The following is an 18,490-nucleotide window of genomic DNA, read 5'->3' on the forward strand; positions in this document are numbered from 1 at the left end:
TCATCTATGATTGAGATCTTTATCTTTGTCAATAGGTTATCGACTGAAGTTCAAGTTATTTTCTGATAATTTATCCGTCACGTGCGCGATGTATGACAGAAAAGCACTATATAGTTGACAAGTTTCGACGACCTTTCTATGCATGTAGATGACATATCTCGCGATATGTGATACGTTCTCATTCGTATAACAGACTCGAACGGGACGCATGAATAAGTTGTACTCTGAAAGAGTGAGTGATACACTTTAACTAATTTCATGCGATATTATTGTGTCCCATGCGCGTGTCGTTTGTTGACCCAAGTTCCACAATAAGCCAGATAAGAGGGGCGGAAGAAACATACCGCTTCTGACGGTTAACGCTTCGACTTTCGTTTTAGTCCATCATCCGCCCGCTGAATCATTAAATCACTAACTGTTTTCTACTTCAGTTTATTTTGGCAGTGCGAAGTTTTTCTGCTCATCGTGTGATTAAGCACGATCAGTGAAGTTTCCGAATTTGAACGGTCGTAGTACGCATGGAACAAAACATTATACCATATCGACGAGATAGCATTTTTCTCTTCGCGTGAGTTGTCTTATTTTCGTGATTTTGCAAGATTATACAACGATAATTTGCGATCAGACATGTCACGCTACGGTGCCGTGACTTTTGAAAGGTAAGTTTGCTTAAATTCTTTGTGAATTTACTTTAGAAGGTTCATCGGTTGATCGTCAAATTTGTGGCTTGTTTAGAAGAGATGACTTTTAGAGGATGCGTTCAGAGTAGAGTATACACTCAAAAAAATATTTCGCTGATGTAGTTAGATTTCTAGATATCGCAACAAGAATGTATCGCTATTTTTCGTATCTGTGAAAACATTGTTTGTCACATATAGAATTTATAGCAGTAATGTTCTAGCAATAGCATCTGAAAAATTTAGGTACCATTGCTAAATGTTATTCATTGCATAATCGAACACGTGATTGATCTTATATAGATAGGCGCTTTAGAGAAACTTTCTTTTTAAAGTTCACAAACAATACAGATATATATTCTGTTTCTGTCATCTAAACTGATTAAGTAATTACATATGCAATATCACAACAGTTGCTAATCATTTATCTGTTTTAGTTAATTTTTTACACCTAGAAAATTTTAGCTATTATTGCAAGATCATTTTTTTGAGTGTACGATTTAAAGCTAATTATACAACTTAAATATTTGATCAATATTATTACGATTTATTTATATTGAAACTGTTTGGTTTAACTTTATTTCTTTCTTTTAATTTTATAACATCAAAATTATGAAATTATATCGACATTCGATCATATCGACATTCGATATGGTTTCATAATTTTGATGTTATGAAATTATCATCATTTATTGATGATATTATTGTGATATGGAAAAATGACAACTATAAATTGGAATACGCTTCTACACGTGTATGTACGAAGCAATTAACAGTTTTACTTTCATCACTTTATTCATGAAGTCGCTATATGAGCATTGCTGCTGACATCATTGCACATCAGTTTGCATACGCATAAAATATAAATTAAATATTCAAAGCAACAAGTACAAATGTACACTATGTATTGTTAAATTACATTATATAATTAAGATAAAGTCTCGGACGATGCATACGTGCGTTGGAGTATGTAAAATGTTATTACATGTTGCACGCGTGATATCGATAGCTAAAACTTTAGTGACAAAATTTTCTGATTAATTTGAAAGATATTTTTCTTTGCAAAAATCCATATTTACTGAATTATAAGTAACTTAAAATAGATTATTTATAATTTAAATTTAAAAAATCTCAAGAAGAATTATAGAAAATAATAAATAATAAAATTTACTTTTTACGTATTTTTAAGTAAATTTTATTTATTAAATTTTTAATATATTTAAAAATTAATTATAAAGATGATTAATGTTAAAAATTATAAAGTTACAACAAATGGCAACTTTTTCCAACATTCTTGTCAAAGAAGGAGATTCGAATTTTATTATAAAGTATATTAAAGTTTCGAATTATTCATTCTTCCCGCGGCTGAACACAGAGAACGTGTTACTTTCATGTGGATTTAGCATTCACACTTTGTTTCACCTTTTCATCAAACCTCTCACGTATGTTCCTTTCGCAGTTCATTGCCACGATACGTTAATAATCAAGATTCTAGCCACATTTTGTAAGGTAAAAAAAGAGACACTAACCGTCTCTTATAATATACGAGTGTCACGGGATCAGTCTTAAAGTTTTATTTTATTCTCATCATATTTTTGCTACCAACGTGCACATCGGAATTATTCTTCCAATCAAAGAACTATTTGTAATTGCGCATAAAATTGCATTGTTCATGAACATGTAGCGTAGCACACGAAAGCATAATTTAAGCGATAAGTAGTTTATGTTATTCAATTCTTAACGTTATTATTTTGGCATTTATGATTAATCATAATCATATACACAATAATGAGATCATTAACTGATAGTATCATTTGATATAGATTAAGTTGATCAATAAAACTCTATACTCATCTTTGATAAAAGTGATAAATTTTATCGTTTTTGAAAAAAGAAAATAATAATTATATAGACTTATCATTTACAGCTTCGCATTTATAATTAAAGTATCAGCAAATAATATAAAAATATCTATCTGCTTGTTTATTATCTTCAAGCAACTTGCACATCTTTTACATAACAAAGAGTCTTTTTTTAATTTTTTCTCGTTTAAATTTAATCATATAAGTACGCGTCGCATATTTTCTCAATTGCAACATCATTCTTCTATATCTTATGAAAAGTCATCTTGTTTGTTATTGCATAATAAACTTAGTCAGTAATTAATATTGCTATTTCTAGAACGTGCATAATGGTTATAGTAAAAAAAATATGTACTTATGCATTTTCATATGTATGTACTTACATATGTATGATTTTATCAGACGTTTTATCGTGAAAATATAAAATTTTTTGTAGATTTATGTGCTTTCTTCTAATTAATTGAAATTAATCTTTTTAATCAAATTATTGTACAAAATATATCAGAGAGTCTTAAGATTTGTCTAATGAAAAGATACTTATGATATAATTTGTAATTGAGATAAGTGTAATTCGAGGATAAGGCCATTTTTTTGTCGTTTGTCTGCAATTAAATGGCTTAATAAATATTATATTATAAATTGTTTATATGTAAAATATGTTGTAGAAATTTATCAAAAATATTAAATAAAACTCACAATTCAACATGTACACACGCACACATTAAATTATGAAATTGAAAATAATTCTCGAATGTAGACTGCGATAAAACAATATTATCTAAATAGAATAGGGTCAGGCACTGTCAACATGTCGTTGATTATACACCTTTTTCTGTTCATGTTACCTTTAATGTACTTTTCTCGGTTTATATGAATTAACCTGATTTGATTTATCAAATTGAAATTTTCTATTAATGTTACACGTATTACATTATTCGGTTATTAAAATAAGCGAGTTATTACAATATTCAGAATTTATTGAAGAATGTAGTAAATATTAAAAAATTAATTACGAAAGGTTCATAAAGTGCGAATGATTATTATATTATATCTATTTGGAAGTCTCCGGATTTGTTTATATATGCTTTCACGTGATATAACAATTATCCAAGTTGTAGAGTCGCGAGATGTGAAGCAATCGTATAACTAGAACTGGCTGGTTGAAACCAGTTACGATATTTCTCTAGATCCTTTCAATGTATCTACTAGCCAACATCGAAAGTATCTTCTGCGATTTTAATATCGATACATTTCTACTCTAAATTAATATGAAATTACGCGCGGGGATTGCATGTGAGAAATATTATAGAATGCGATGTGTCAAAGCTTCTATCTAAATGTACTGCAATACGAATTATCGAACGTAAAAAGTATTTCATATTTTATAGGAACAGATGTTAAATTGCTGCCATTGTCGAGTAACAAGAGCGTCGATTAAGCTTGCGATAAAATCGCGCTCGTAATAAGTCATTCTCTCAGCATTTATGAAATGTACATTGGTAATGCATCGTAATTTACATTGCACGGATTATACTCCAGGCAAAAAAAACTTATCAGAAAGTGGCTTTTAATACCCTGCGTATTCACGAGTAATCGAATACTCATCCGTTCTCAACTTAAAGATTTTAATTAAAATTGTTTTGCAAAACGTGCAAAACGTGTATAAAATTTTATTACAGAACGCTTCCAACGCTTATTCAGGCGATATCTTCGTACAATATTTACGATATTAATAAACATGTTTGTGATTATCGGATCGGTCTAATCCGCGCATTTCAAGGATATTTTTCTAAGTTTTCATCCAAATACACGAAACGTTTTTTCAATGGAGCATACATTTGTCCAATGGTTTTCTGTGTTCATTTCTTCAGAAGATATTGTATTTTAAGATATTGTCTTTCCCCCTCTTATTGTTTTACCTTCTCCCACTTGTCTAAATATTGCGGTCAGCACTGAGGAATGTGATTACCTCCAAAGACAATTTCTGCGCTGTCTTTGTCAGACGGGACAAGCAGGTACGCGCATGTATGTAGCGAGTGTCCGGCGATCCATTAATTCGCGTATCGGTGATCGTGATTCTGAACTTGCAAAAAGTATGTGACGTATCTCGCGCGAGTGGAGACGAGTTTCCAGAACGCGAAAGGCCGGACGCCGTGCTTGTGATAGAACGTCGGATATGTGCGCTCCGTTTTAAGGTAATAGAATATGCAGATTCGTCCGACAAGGATACGCGCGCGCGGAAACGTTTTCGCTCAGACGCGATAAAAGTGAGATCGTAAATGTCATCTCTGTAAAGTCCGTCCATCCGTCCGTCGCGCGTCGTATTTTCCGAAACGCGAGTGCACACAATACGAGAAAACGTACGACGTGCTGTAATCGCCGGTAGTTCCAGCTGTTATCTGCCACAAAACACCAAAGTACATATCGCACATGTTCGTACACGCTGATACTATTTGCGTGTGTAATTGCAAAGCTGATATTATGCATCTTAGGTGTATAGCGATAGAATTTAGAACGTGCGTTTATTTCTCTTAATCGTTTTTAATGACTATCATCGCGCTTATCAAGCGATAAGCTTTTGTAAGAGATCCAGTAGTCTGAATTATATAGAAGTGTTCAGTGAAAAGATAACGCTTAAGTATTGTTTGGATAGTCAGCTCGCATTATACAGGCTTAACTTCTACGTAAATTGTTGCTGATTGTCAAAGTAAAGAGAAAGTTTAGTAAATACAATTTAGTAAAGTATAGGCTCCAATAATTTATCAAATAATAATAAATAAAAAGGCAAAAAGAGCCGTTGCTAGTTATTCATGCAATATAATTCCACTTGGTGTACAATGACAAACGTTTCGATCTAAATTAAGCCTTCTTCAGTGTCACAAAATAAATATAAAGTAAACACAATTTTAAAATATGTCGAAATTTCAAAGCGTGGAATAAATACAGTAACATTTTCTTGTGCCATTATTCTTAATTAACAGTGATAATAATGAAACCATGTATTCGTAAAATAATATCATGGAAGAGTCAGAGAATGAAATTTCCAAGTCTGGTGTGAACAAAAATGAGTGTAAATTCGTATAAACTATTGAGGTTAAACCATGATTAAGAATTGAAAACTATTTAACTTAGTCAAAGGTTAAAACGATATTGACTACTATAACTAGCAATGGCTTTTTTTGCCTTTTTATTTATTATTATTTGAGAAAGTTTAGTATACTAAAGTATAATTTAATTATGTCGGTATTATTTGCAATCAACAAAGTGTAACGTTTCTCAGAACTGTCTTTGCTTTATAATTCAAGCTAAATATTTGCTTTCTGATATTTATAATTCATCGAGGTGTTGTATGTAATAATTGTATAACGCTGGATTATCCCGCGAGAAACCTTTGTGAATTATAAAAGAAAAAAAAAACACGGCGCGGAACTCATCATCTATTCTGTTGTCTCACTGATATGCTATTCTAAAGTACGTAAACTCGCAATGTCCTTGGGATTAACTTCGGCCATTTGACTCGCGGAAACTTTCTCACCTTGCGCGCGAGGTAATGATCGGAATATTAAGACACGCTCCATTAATTTATTAACATTATCTAGTTTCTCGTAAACCTCGCTCTCACAGAAACAATTTCTGTCGCGCATAAATCGCGAAAGTGGATAAACTTCACGAATTCACGAGGCGACGACAGTTTGTGTACATTAATGCGATATCAGAATGCTGTCGTAAACTCGAATATGGCCAGTTACTCTTTGTACATTTTACTGTACGAGAGTTGAAACAATTTCGCGTGACGCAATAGGATAAACTGCACAGTTGTTTCGAGCAACGATTTGACACAATTGGAAGATTACTTTATTTGATTCGGCGTCCCGATTTCTTTTCAATCCTTCCTTCGAACGTGGCTTTTTCTGTTTTCCCGCACTGTATTCGGAAATCAATAATCACGTGCAACGTAGAAGTTTACCGTGTGCTTGCAAGAGGTCAGCACGTAGTCTTCACGATACTATAGAAAATTTTACAAATATTTTATAATTATTTGCTAGTACGATATATTGTACATTTTCTACCAGAAAGTGCAATTTTGTGAAAAAAGGACCAAGAAAGTAAGAAATGTTCTAGAAATATCTACATATTATGTTATATATACATTCAAATTAACATTGTAAAACAGATATTTACTATCTGCGAAAACGCTTCGCGATAAGGCGCGATAAGGTGGATGGACGGAAACAATTTCTCTGCACAGTGGTTTTGCGCTGTTTTTGTGTATTGACCATTGCTGAGAATGCATCTCCGGACTTCATACTGTAATCCAATTATTTAATCCGTGTCTTATCTAGTCGTATCATCACACGAACGCAGAGAGCTTTACATCGCGCGGAGACGTTACATTTTTTTTTGTCTTTAATAATTATTACGCTCTGGTTACTTTTATTTCTCACGTGTTATATTTTTTTTATGCTATTTTTTTACGTTATTTGCCGGTGGACCGCTAACACCCCAGCTTCTGCATCGTCGTTATATGCATACGTTGTTTATATACCGCCGGGGTAGCCGGCTGTTCGGCGGAAAAGTCGTTTCCGAGGGCAGTTCCTCTCTCCCACGGCACTTTTTATGGGGAAAAGCTTTCTGTAGCCGCCTTCGCGGGGGAACTGATCCCGTTTCTTTATGTAATGCTCGCCCAAGTCCGACGCGCGACTGGCATCATTTTTCATTCGCGATGTTCCCAGGAAACTTGAAACATAAAGCGTCAGGTTGAACTTTCGATCGGCCGCCGCAGCGGCGATTCGCGGTGTGGTATATAAATTTCGAATATGATTGCAGCTTACGAGATATAAAAGACGACGAGATGATGCCGTGCTGCTCGAAAAAGAGCGAGACTGACCCGCTGCAGTTAGAACAAAGAAATGGTACGGAGAATCTTCACATGTTAACATAATCTGCTAATGCAAAAGTATTTTTCCGTCAAAGGAATAGTTTTGAACAGACTAAGAAAGGAAATTCTATGTAATAAAAATATACTACAATAAAAGATATAATAATGTCAAGAATAAATAGAATAAAGTTCTTTTGCATACTAAAAGACAACGAAATACAAAACGCATACTAAAAGAAATATGCAGAATTATGGAAAACGTAAAAATATTAGAAATATGTTTTACATTTTCCCCGTTCTTTAATTACCCAATTTATATTTATCTAAGAAGGAACAAAGACGAAGAAAAATAGAAGTAAATTTACTTTGTATAATGCAAAATTTTATTTTTAACAATTTTTTAAACTTGCTGCATTTGTGAAATAGAATTTTAGTTGGTTCTTTCAACGTAACGTAACGACCTAAAAAACAAATTGTGTCGTTTTGCAAAGAATTAATTAATACTTTGTGGAATTTTGATTTAATATAACAAAATATCTTCTTTCCTATTATCTAAATTTTAAGAACATTCACACGAAATTATAATTACGATAAATATTGCTCAGTTCTTGCATAACAGACGAATTGTATAAAGATTTACGTGTCTAGTCGTCTAGTCGGTCGTTTGAAAACGGGATCAAGGTGGGCTTACAGTTCCAACCGGATTATTCTTCCAGTTAGTGTTGTTTAAGTATCACTGCTTAGCGTAGTATTAAATAAATCGCTAAGTATACATGTACAATGAATGTTAGCTCGTTAACGAGATACCGGAGATTATACTGTAATTACGTGTAGATTCTATATATACCTGATTATTCAATATTATATAATTTGCTATTTTCTAGGCTTCATTTTCTGTGTACTTGAGTATATATGTCATACAACATGTCATATAATTACTCATATTACATATAATAAGAGAAGATACATAAATTAGCTGTAATAAGAAGTTTTTTCATGACGCGCTTGTCATGATGATATGTCTTATATAATAGATAAATATATTTTGGTTGGTTAAATATTTTTCAATAATGTAATTGATTTTCACATTATAACTTTTTAATTAAAAAATGCAGATATGCGATAGTGACTAAATATTATATCTTCTTTGCAGATAAAATGACATTCAATTCAATTACAATTCATGTGTAATATTTTCAGAAAAGTTTCGAAAAATTCGAACTACAGTGATAATACACAACAGTGACAAGTTCCATTAATTAATTAATTTTTTAATAATAATTCTGCTTGAAAATCTACCAAAATTTAGTTTTGTTTCTGAATTTTTCTGATATTAAAAAATTTTTTTAAATATATTAATTTTTTTATTAAAGTGTCTTTTAAATCTTTTACTATAAATTATTTATTTTGTTTCTTGTAGTTCTATCAATAGAAAATATAGAAAAATTTGGGCTTTATCAAACCATTATGTTCACATTTATTACTCTGCCATTAATGTTATCGGCAGGCTACACGCTTTCTTACGTATTTACTGCAGGTGAACTTAAATACAGGTATGTACGCATATGTAAATTTTATAATTATTTAAAATATATTTTTCTCTAAAATCTTAGAATAAATTTGATATAAAAATTTTTTTATATAGATGTTTAGTGCCGGAATGCGAATATCTAGGAAATACGACATTCCATCCATTATGGATCAATGATTCTGCTCCGAAAATCAATGGTGATATTTCGCATTGCACGCGGTTCCGTACGCGGGAAAACCCGCGGAATTATTCGAATATGTGTACAGAAATGTCATTCACTGATGAACTTCGTAATTGCGATTCTTGGGTTTACGATCCGAATGAGCGTACGATTCTTAGCGAGGTATAGTGATCCGCTTAATCAGCACGTATTCTCTAAGGCTCGGCGAGATTAATGGTATGCACACAGATTCATTTTTTCTATTGTTTTTTCCAATGCAGTGGGACATCACTTGCGATGCTAATCGATGGAAGCTCACGTTAGTGGGTACAATGCAAAATACCGGTCAGTTCGTCGGCTTGATGTTTGCCGGATATATATCTGACAGGTGAGATCGGTACAACGTTTCTTGAGCTTCAATTAATTAACCGATCAACACAATCCGAAATGTTCGTCGTCGATATGATTTTAATTTCATATTTTGATTTCAAATATCTCTATGCCACCTAAGAAAATAAATATATTTCTAAATTTTATTTCATAATTGCAAGTTGGATGACGCTAATTGTATTGAATGTTCTTTAATTAAATCGACAATGTAATTCGAGGAAGACGCAGATGCATGAGTCTCGATAAATTCAACCTGCAATGACAAGTTTTATTAATTCTTATTAATATCTCTACTCGCGAAGGTCTACCGCCGTAAAATTTATTATCATTGTTTTATATTTTCTTTCTTGAACGCATTAGACTTATTCGGATGGGAATAATCAGCTATTTATATTGCGAAACATTTCTCTTATTACGTTTCTTTATGCAGCCGGCGATAAATCGCAAATGGTTCCGAGATTAAATTCCTAGTTAAGAATATATATGGTTTTACGTAATGCGAGGTTTGATAAATGATGCGTAACGAAGTTTCTGCAGTTCGCTGATTTCACGCATTTTCGATAAGAAAGCGCGGCGTCGCGTCATCGCGAGGAATTTCGCGATTGCGGCAAAGCAAAAATGCGCTTTGCCAGAACAACAGAGATGCATCTCGCATTCATTCTTTCGTCTATTTCTAGGTACGGGAGACGAACCATTTTGACGCTGGCAACATCTCTGGCGGGAGTCAGTGGCTTGATACATTCTTTCTCCGTGAATTATTGGATGTTTCTCACATTCGAGTTCCTCGACGCTCTCTTCGCGGCAGGAATTTACAGCGCGGGATTTATTTTAGGTGCGCTAATAACGCGACAATAACTCCGGGCGAAAAAATATGCAACACCTGTTATATTATTCTCGTTCTATTACGTGTGCCGGGCGGCAGAGTAAATTCTCGATGTGATGCTCTTTACTCGTGTTTGGAAAGCAAATACGCGACACGGGTAATACGAATATTTTGGCGTTATTTATTCTGGATTTTATCGCGTGTTTATTTAGTTGCTTATTAAAATTTCAGTTGCAGCTTTATGCGCGACGTGCATTAAGATATATAATAAGATTTCCGCAAAAATGCCCTGTGACAAAAAATTCCCGGGTAATGTAAAACTAACGAACTGCGTCGCAATAAAATGAAAGCTTTTTCTCAAAATTTTTGGATTGCATTTACGCAAAATGGAAAGAGAGAAAATACTGTATTTTGTATGGTGCACGGAATAACTCGAAAAATTTTTTAGAGATACATTCTCTGAAAACCAGTGATTGATATACTTATCGTTTATATCTCTTATCAAATGTTGATATTGAATTAATTGATTATAGATAATCTCAATAAATTCGATATATAAATTGATCTTATCGCGGGATATTCAGATCAAAATACGATGTATTAATCCATATATATTCATTCACGTGGTTTTTGTATCAATGATTATCGATAATTTTATTATATGTGTGTGTGTGTGTGTGTGTGTGTGTAATGTGTATTCGTTTTCAGCCATGGAGATGACGGGGGTGAAAAACAGAGTTTTGGGAAGTACTATCGTTTGCTGCATATTCGGTATGGGTGAGATCGTGTTGGGATTGTTAGCAAGTTGGTTGAGATCTTGGCGAACGCTTCTTCAAGTGGTGTACGCTCCGGGAATGTTAACAATTTTTCTGCCTTTGCTAATTCCGGAATCAGTCAGGTAAATCTCTTTTAATCTTAATGAATATTCGCGTATCAGCGAGACGTCATTTCTGATCGATTAGCAAGATTTAATCAGCGGACATTATCTACAATTTATGGGATTAAAAGATTTTCTTAGATATCTATCCGCAAACTTACACTAAAAAACTATAATCAACTGTATTAATTAAAAAACAAAGAGATTAAAAATGTGAATGGTTTTAGCGCAACTTTTTATCAATTATTAATTAATTTAATCGATTTAAAGAACTTTCTCAAATCTATATACGCAATAGATAATATTATTTCTTGATACTATTTTATCTGAAACGATTATATGTGCAATACTTGATTCTATTTTTAAGGTGGTTACTGTCCAAGGGTAAAAATGAGGAAGTGGAGAAGATGTACCGCAAAATGGCACGAATGAATAATTTGCCAGTAACGCGGGAGGCCATCAGTTTGTTTGAGAAATTGAACGTTGCTCAGGTCGAAACGGTACTGTTATACATTTATATACATTTGTATATTTCTTATTTTCCCTCGCAAACATGTTTTGGTAATCTCATTTGCAAATTAATTTTTAATTGTTTAAAAATAATTATATTACGCGAATATCCAGTGGTATTATTTGTCTTTTTTAATTATTGTTATCGAAAATAGAACTAATATTTGATAGTTTTCTTGTTAGTACTATATTAAGGCGCGAAGTAATGATTTCAATAATAATAATTGGCAATTATACTGACGTAATTTTTTAGAAAAGTGAGTTAGTGGAATCAGATAACAGGAAGCCGATCGTTCAAGTTCTGCACAGTTCAGTTATACTCATTCGGCTGCTAGTCTGTTCGTTCTGCTGGCTCACGAACACGTTCGTTTATTACGGATTGTCGTTGAATTCTGTGGCATTCGCCGGAGATAAGTACATCAATTTCGTGCTCGTCGCCGTGGTCGAGATACCGGCGTACTGCCTCACCTGGCTGCTGACCGATTACATTGGTCGCAAACCAACGCTCTCCGCCTCGTTCCTGCTGAGTGGAGCGTTCTGCCTCGCGATCCAATTCGTACCGACAGGTAAAAAAAATATTTCCTCGGACAGAAATGGACCATTTTATCATGGGTTGAAAAGCGCTGGAATTTGCAGTTATCTCGGAGAAATTTCGTTTTTATTTCTTTTTTAATCAAAGATTGCATCTTTAGAATCATCATTAACGCGCATTTAAGAGAATGCAAAGTGGAAAATGATGACAGATTAAAAATTGAGATTTGCCGCTCTTGGAATTTTGAGCTATTATCGCTAACGAGCTGCAATGTTCTTTTTATTTTAACCTTCTCCCTCGCTACGATCTTTGTGTTCCTATACATTTCGCGCGCGTCTTTGTTAGAATCGCGAAATTTAATCGCGCGCGCGCGCGGAAATGGGCTATAATCGCACGAAAATATGATAAGCCGTAAAATGTATAACGCCGCCGTTGTATATTACGTGTAATCCGGGCCCCAATGCAAAGAACGTGTTGAAATAACGCCACGTGCTAGCATCGTTCGGCTTAGTCGCGACCGCGTACGCGCGTGTTCGCAGTGTAATTATGTTGGGTTATAATGGGCGCGCTATGGCACACGATCCCGGTGATTTATCGCCGCGCTGTTTCAGGTACCGAGAGTTACTGGCCTTTACTTTTATACCTGGCCGGGAAATTGTTCATCACCATGGCGTTTGGTACCGTGTACATCTACACGGCGGAGCTGTTCCCGACGACGCTCAGGCATTCCCTACTCGGAATTTGCAGCATGACTGGTCGCATCGGGTCAATCTTATCGCCGCAAACGCCTCTTCTGGTGAGTCAACAGACGCGCGTTGGAATAAACAGATGTCTCAATGAATTCGTGCTTATCCGAACTGTGGCCTTGATAATGTCTTTCAAATTCGCGTCAATCAGCTATTTCTCCGTAATTACAGACGAAATATGAAGACGTTGGCGAAATATGCAGAAACGAAAATAACGATTTCAGTAAACATTATTTTTTCGCAACGTAAAATACTCCGAAAGTTTAGCATTCGCAGAAAATCTTCGATGAGGAATCTGTCGTCACGTATGTCTCGTTTTTTTTCTAGGCACAAATAATGCCGTCCCTACCGCTCATCCTGTTCGGATCCATCGGCATAATCGCGGGTCTCCTGTCGCTGATTTTCCCGGAAACTGTGGGGACGAAACTTCCGGACACCGTGTGGGAGGCAGAAAACATCGGTAAAGTGCAAGTCAAACGGGAACCGTAAAATTCTGCGTCTTAAGGCGTCACCAGTGCAACGCGAGGCGCTAAGACGCGTTAAGTCTACTGGGCGAGAGAAGAGGAGACGGGAGGAACGGCAGTGGCTTTTAAAAGTTTACTGACAACGCGGTTCCGAGATGCGCCCAGCGCGACGCCAGATAAGGGGTGGTCCTTACAAAACTCGATGTCTAAAATATACGGCGTAATTGATGCGCGAGCCAGTCTCGCCGTGCTCGCCGGGCGGGTGAAACCATGTCTTGCAACATGCTCTCGCAGATTTTATCTGTCGGCGATTTGAATAAGCACGGCGCGTACTCCTCCTCCGTCGCGCAACTGTTTACCTTCCGCAAACCACCGCCGCGCTCCGCCGTCATTTGTCTTACTCCCGGCGTTTATCCGCACGGAAGAAGGATTATAATATCTTCCGGTAAAGTCCCGACGTTTCCCGCGATATCTCGAAGTCTTCCGAAATCTCCTCCCTTCCCGGCGCGCGCGTAATTTGCGAGGTGTTAATAGGAATAGATCGGATCAATGCCACGGGTTCATCATATTTGTATAATATTTGTACTCCTGGGACAATATTTATGTACAGTATCCTGCGCGTTAACATGTTCTTAAAGGTGAATTCCTTTTACATGTTTTGCTTCACCCTATTATCTCGTGAAAATGCAGCCATCGTGTACGTAGGACGTATACAGTAAAGATGAGTACAGAGAAATGCAAAAGTCACATTCGTGTGCATTTCTCGCCGTGTTTTCGCAGAGAGAATGATTTACTGATACTATTATCGCGCATCCGTTAGTATGGATAAGATGGTTCAAATGTATCGCATGTATTATATAGCGTAATTCAACTGTTTATACGAAAACATCAACGTCTATTTTCCTTTTTTTTTTTTTTTTAACATTTTAAGAGTCAAGATTAATTTTTAGCATTTTCTTATTGTAATTAATTAATTTATTATTAAAAATATAATTTCATTATTCGAGTAAAATATTGCATTTTGTAGATTGTTCATTGTACATTGTATACAGCATCTTACTGCGGCCATATTGAAACAGTAATGCACGTAAAGATAGTATACAATATAATATTATAGAGATACTTAAGAGCGAGTTTTTTTTTTAATGAACAAAACTTTAATATTTTTGATTAACCGTTTGAATGCAGTTCGAAAGCAGTTGCAAAAATACAAGAAGTGTTACATTGTTGAAGTATTGCCAAGCAGCCGCAATACGCTTCTTTTATTTATACTGAAAGATGTTAGCAAGTGCTATTGCGTTTCCTTTTTTTATCATTCATTATTCATATATAATGTTAGAAACTGATTTTTATGAAAACAGTTTGTACAATTTAGTTGTAATAATTTTATTTTACATTTTTTATAAAAATTAACTAATTTCTTGAGAATTAATGAGCCTATTGAAACAACCGCTAATACTTTTTAAAACAGAAGAAGCGGAAAGTATTAAATATTAACAAGTATTATGTAATTTTAAAGTTAAATATTTTATAGGATATTTAATGCGAGCGTGTAAAATGATATATATTGTCATTGCAAAAGATTCAACATTATTAAGGAAGAAATTATTTTATCAGATTTTATCAAATTATAAAGTGCTTTTAAACGTTATTAAAAAAATGTAAATACATTATTCTTTTAAAAATTCTATCGTCGTACTTTTATTGCTAAATACATTAGGAATGCATTTCGACTGTTTTGCCCGAAAAGGATATGCAGTTTCGGATTATCGCGTCGAGACGAGTTTCTCTTGTGCAGAGCAAGTAAATGAAAATACAATTTGCATGTTTTCGTCTGTGTGTTACCGTCCTCTGGAAAACGGAGGACGGAGCGCGTAGCTGTAAACTCGCAGTCACGTATGGCACATAACTTTTTTCTAGAACGATGAAAGATATTATCGGTGTGCGAAGTACTTTCCTTTTCAATTTTTAACGCGGATACGAATGCGCATATTTTACGCGAATTTTCGTCGCACTCGGACCTGCTGAAATTAAAGCATGCTGAACGCGATGGCGATGCAACAGGGCACACGGTAGCACGCGATGCGCGTTGTTATTTTATGTATACGGATAACATCCCAGGCCGTAATAAATTTCGTCCTGAGAGCCACAAATCTTGAGGAACACACACACGCTCTTGTTGCCTTCCTTTCCGCTAGTCCGTCGAGTACACGAAGCTTTGTAACGCGATGGCCTTTGTCTTATCAATAATAATACGCCCGAAGTCAGACAGGTGCAAACGTTTGTTTTTTAAACGTTTGTTTTTTTCTACGCTATAAACTAAAAAAATATTACTTTAAAAGAAAGATGTTTCTCCGAATAAAATTATTCGCAGCAAAATTTCTTGAATTGGCAATTTAAAGAGTGAAAAAAAAAAATTCAATTAATTTTATATGGGTGGATTTAAATCTGAAATGCATTTGCATTTGTGATATTGATATTCATATCGCGGATAATCTGATATATTTAAACAACGAGATGTTAACTTAATTATGTCTACTTGCTGTTACAGTTACCGAAATCACGCCGGATGTGATCGGTTCGCTTTACATCTCGGCTGGCTTGAGAAATCGGCCGTGTTTACGATTCGTCGACCCACAGCACGGTTTCTCGATTCAGCTGGTGCTCTATAAATCCAGGGATACGTGTCTATGTATCGGACGGATCTTTAGCACCGCGTATCATGCATGTGCACTTATGTACAACCTTTATCCTGGATTAACTACACCGTGCTCAGCTTGGTTTCGATCCGCTGCATACGTGTACTTTATCGGGCCAACGGTTTCCCTATCCGCAAAAAAGATACACCGTCGTGCACCGTGTAGCGATCAAATAAAACCGACGATAGCACCCCCGAAAAAAAAGCAATATCGATAATTAGACGCTTACCGCAGCCAGTGATATTTTACAGCAGCGAAGTTCCTGTCGGTTGATGACGTTATTAGCGAACTCTTCCTCTTTGCATCTTCATGCATTTTCATCGTTAGCATTTGCATTTGACCGAGATAATTGCGCCGCTCTTAATTTATGAATAATACGCGTGTAAGTATAATCAATGCCTGTTTTGAAGGCGGCAACGAGAATTTAGTGCTCTCACGAACATGCGAGTTAGCTGGCTCTGCTAGAGATCGGTCCCTAATAAAGATTGATCCTGATGGCTATTTTAATTCTTTCACGGTTAGATTAAATGATTCGCGCGTGTGCTCCTAAAGAGCAAAGCGTAGGCGCGCGCGTTTAACACGCATAGCCGAAAAAAACGGAAACAATTCCGTAGCTCGCGTCGCGTCCATCGCAGTCCACTTTTTTTTTCGAGTGTGCTTTCACGAGTGCGCATTGTTGCGTTGTTAATATCAGGCGACCAGCTGGTGGAAAAGCGCAATTTTTGTTCGGCGGGTAGCCGCGTTTAATGGAAACGGTGCTGAATTTTTTTCGCTGAACCTTTAACGACAAACAATTGCACCGTCACCTGTCAAACACATGCTACGCACCACTAGTGCGAACAGTTGAATCGATATAACATAAGAGTTATATTGTATTAACGAAAGGAATTGCCGCACCATATTGTCCCATTAAAGTTTCGATAATTTTATAAATGCGAATATGAATATCAATGTTGCATTTTACTTCTCTTATATTTTTTGAATATTTAGATTTTAGATTAAACTTGACTGTGCTAAATAATTAATTTTTTTATTAATTTAGCTAATTAAACAAATTATTGTTTAATTTATCAAGCTTAGTAACTTAACATAATTTAATTTTTGACGATGAAAGACCAGGCTATGGAATTTTTTTGCTAATTATTTTGATTACAGAAGACTTTATATAAGCCAGCTTAAATGAAAGAATGCTCAGTAATGAGCAACATGTTTTATGAAAACATTCTATAGATAATAACGTTGTTTTGCTTTCGGTTGGTAATGCATATAGATGACAGCGCGCATGGTCCGAAGGACACTTTGATAAAAATGACTTCGTAACCGATGCCTCACTCGGAATAGATTGTGAAATGCAAACTCGGCCGTAAAAGAATTCCGATCGAGCGAATGCATCTACCTACGTATCGACCAAATCGCTGGCCGGCTACCGAAGTGGATTAGAACTGTCGGGTTGAAATCGAAGCTGTCACTGCACACGTACCATACAAAGCTATCGATGCATTTTTATTCAAAATCGACGGTAATCCTGTCGCTGTATGCATATTGATTATCGTTCCCTGAATGAAATGGCGCAAGCAGCACGATCAATCTCTTTTCCTATCACGCAACCGAGGCTGGAATCTATAAAAAAGCTAATATATCAATAACCTATCGCATTTGCTCTTATGCAATAACGTTAACGCGCCTGGCTGGGTCTCGTAAAGCTAAAAGCCGTGAATAAAAATTTCTAAGTAAAGAAAAAGACCATGACGTTGAAGAAGTTAATCAGCTTCCCGAACAAAAATGCGCGAGTTTAATATACTATAGAAGATTCGCACGTGTCGAGAAAGATCGATTCTCCGGGAGATTTTTTTTCGAACTAGATTTCAAGAAAGTCGAACGCATGAGCGCGATGAATAATGAAAAATAACGCGACGTCGTCGTCGTCTCGGGCGACTCGAGGGCGACTTGCAGTTCTGACGTAATGCACGCTTGAGACTTTTGCGTGTGTGTCCGGCGATAATTATTCACGGTGGTTTATCATCGGTAGCCGATCACGTTGCCGGTGTATGATCTCCCGGCGGATACGGCGGCCGGCGCGGTTGCGTGATTATATCGCACGGTGCAATTCGCGTACAGAGAGGAAGAATTCCGGTCGAGCGCGCACTAAGGGACTCCGGTGCTCGATGCTGCTCTCTAGGGTACGCCCGAGTAAATCAGGTACTGTCAGGATGGATGTGGGATGGATATGACGGTGCCGAGCACGGAGCGAAATGATTGGCGTACCGGCCCGCGGGGGAGCAATCGTAACCGCGGTAATGGATCATCGATTTTTCCGTGACCTCCGGGGTAAACGGTCTC

The 18,490-nt window shown here is 35.8% G+C and overlaps 1 protein-coding gene across 1 annotated transcript; it reads left to right on the forward strand.

Moving 5' to 3' along the window:
* The first annotated feature begins 290 nt into the window (after positions 1–290).
* LOC105674061 (organic cation/carnitine transporter 2-like) lies at positions 291–15,139 on the forward strand. The gene is made up of 11 exons (XM_012370133.2): positions 291–659; positions 7,367–7,452; positions 8,839–8,971; positions 9,064–9,292; positions 9,391–9,497; positions 10,177–10,331; positions 11,031–11,220; positions 11,567–11,699; positions 11,963–12,275; positions 12,853–13,037; positions 13,315–15,139. Exons 1-11 carry the CDS (start codon positions 628–630, stop codon positions 13,474–13,476), a joined length of 1,725 nt encoding a protein of 574 aa, XP_012225556.2. The 5' UTR covers positions 291–627; the 3' UTR covers positions 13,477–15,139.
* Positions 15,140–18,490: the final 3,351 nt, after the last annotated feature.

The sequence above is a fragment of the Linepithema humile genome, chromosome 5 (genome assembly GCF_040581485.1).
Source record: "Linepithema humile isolate Giens D197 chromosome 5, Lhum_UNIL_v1.0, whole genome shotgun sequence".
Classification (NCBI taxonomy): domain Eukaryota; kingdom Metazoa; phylum Arthropoda; class Insecta; order Hymenoptera; family Formicidae; genus Linepithema; species Linepithema humile.

Excerpts from the sequence above, each read along its gene's own strand:
- LOC105674061 (XM_012370133.2), top strand. The coding sequence starts at position 628 with ATGTCACGCTACGGTGCCGTGACTTTTGAAAG. Across the intron at positions 10,332-11,030 it reads CAGCGCGGGATTTATTTTAG|CCATGGAGATGACGGGGGTG; the intron begins GTGCGCTAATAA and ends ATTCGTTTTCAG. Across the intron at positions 11,221-11,566 it reads CTAATTCCGGAATCAGTCAG|GTGGTTACTGTCCAAGGGTA; the intron begins GTAAATCTCTTT and ends TCTATTTTTAAG.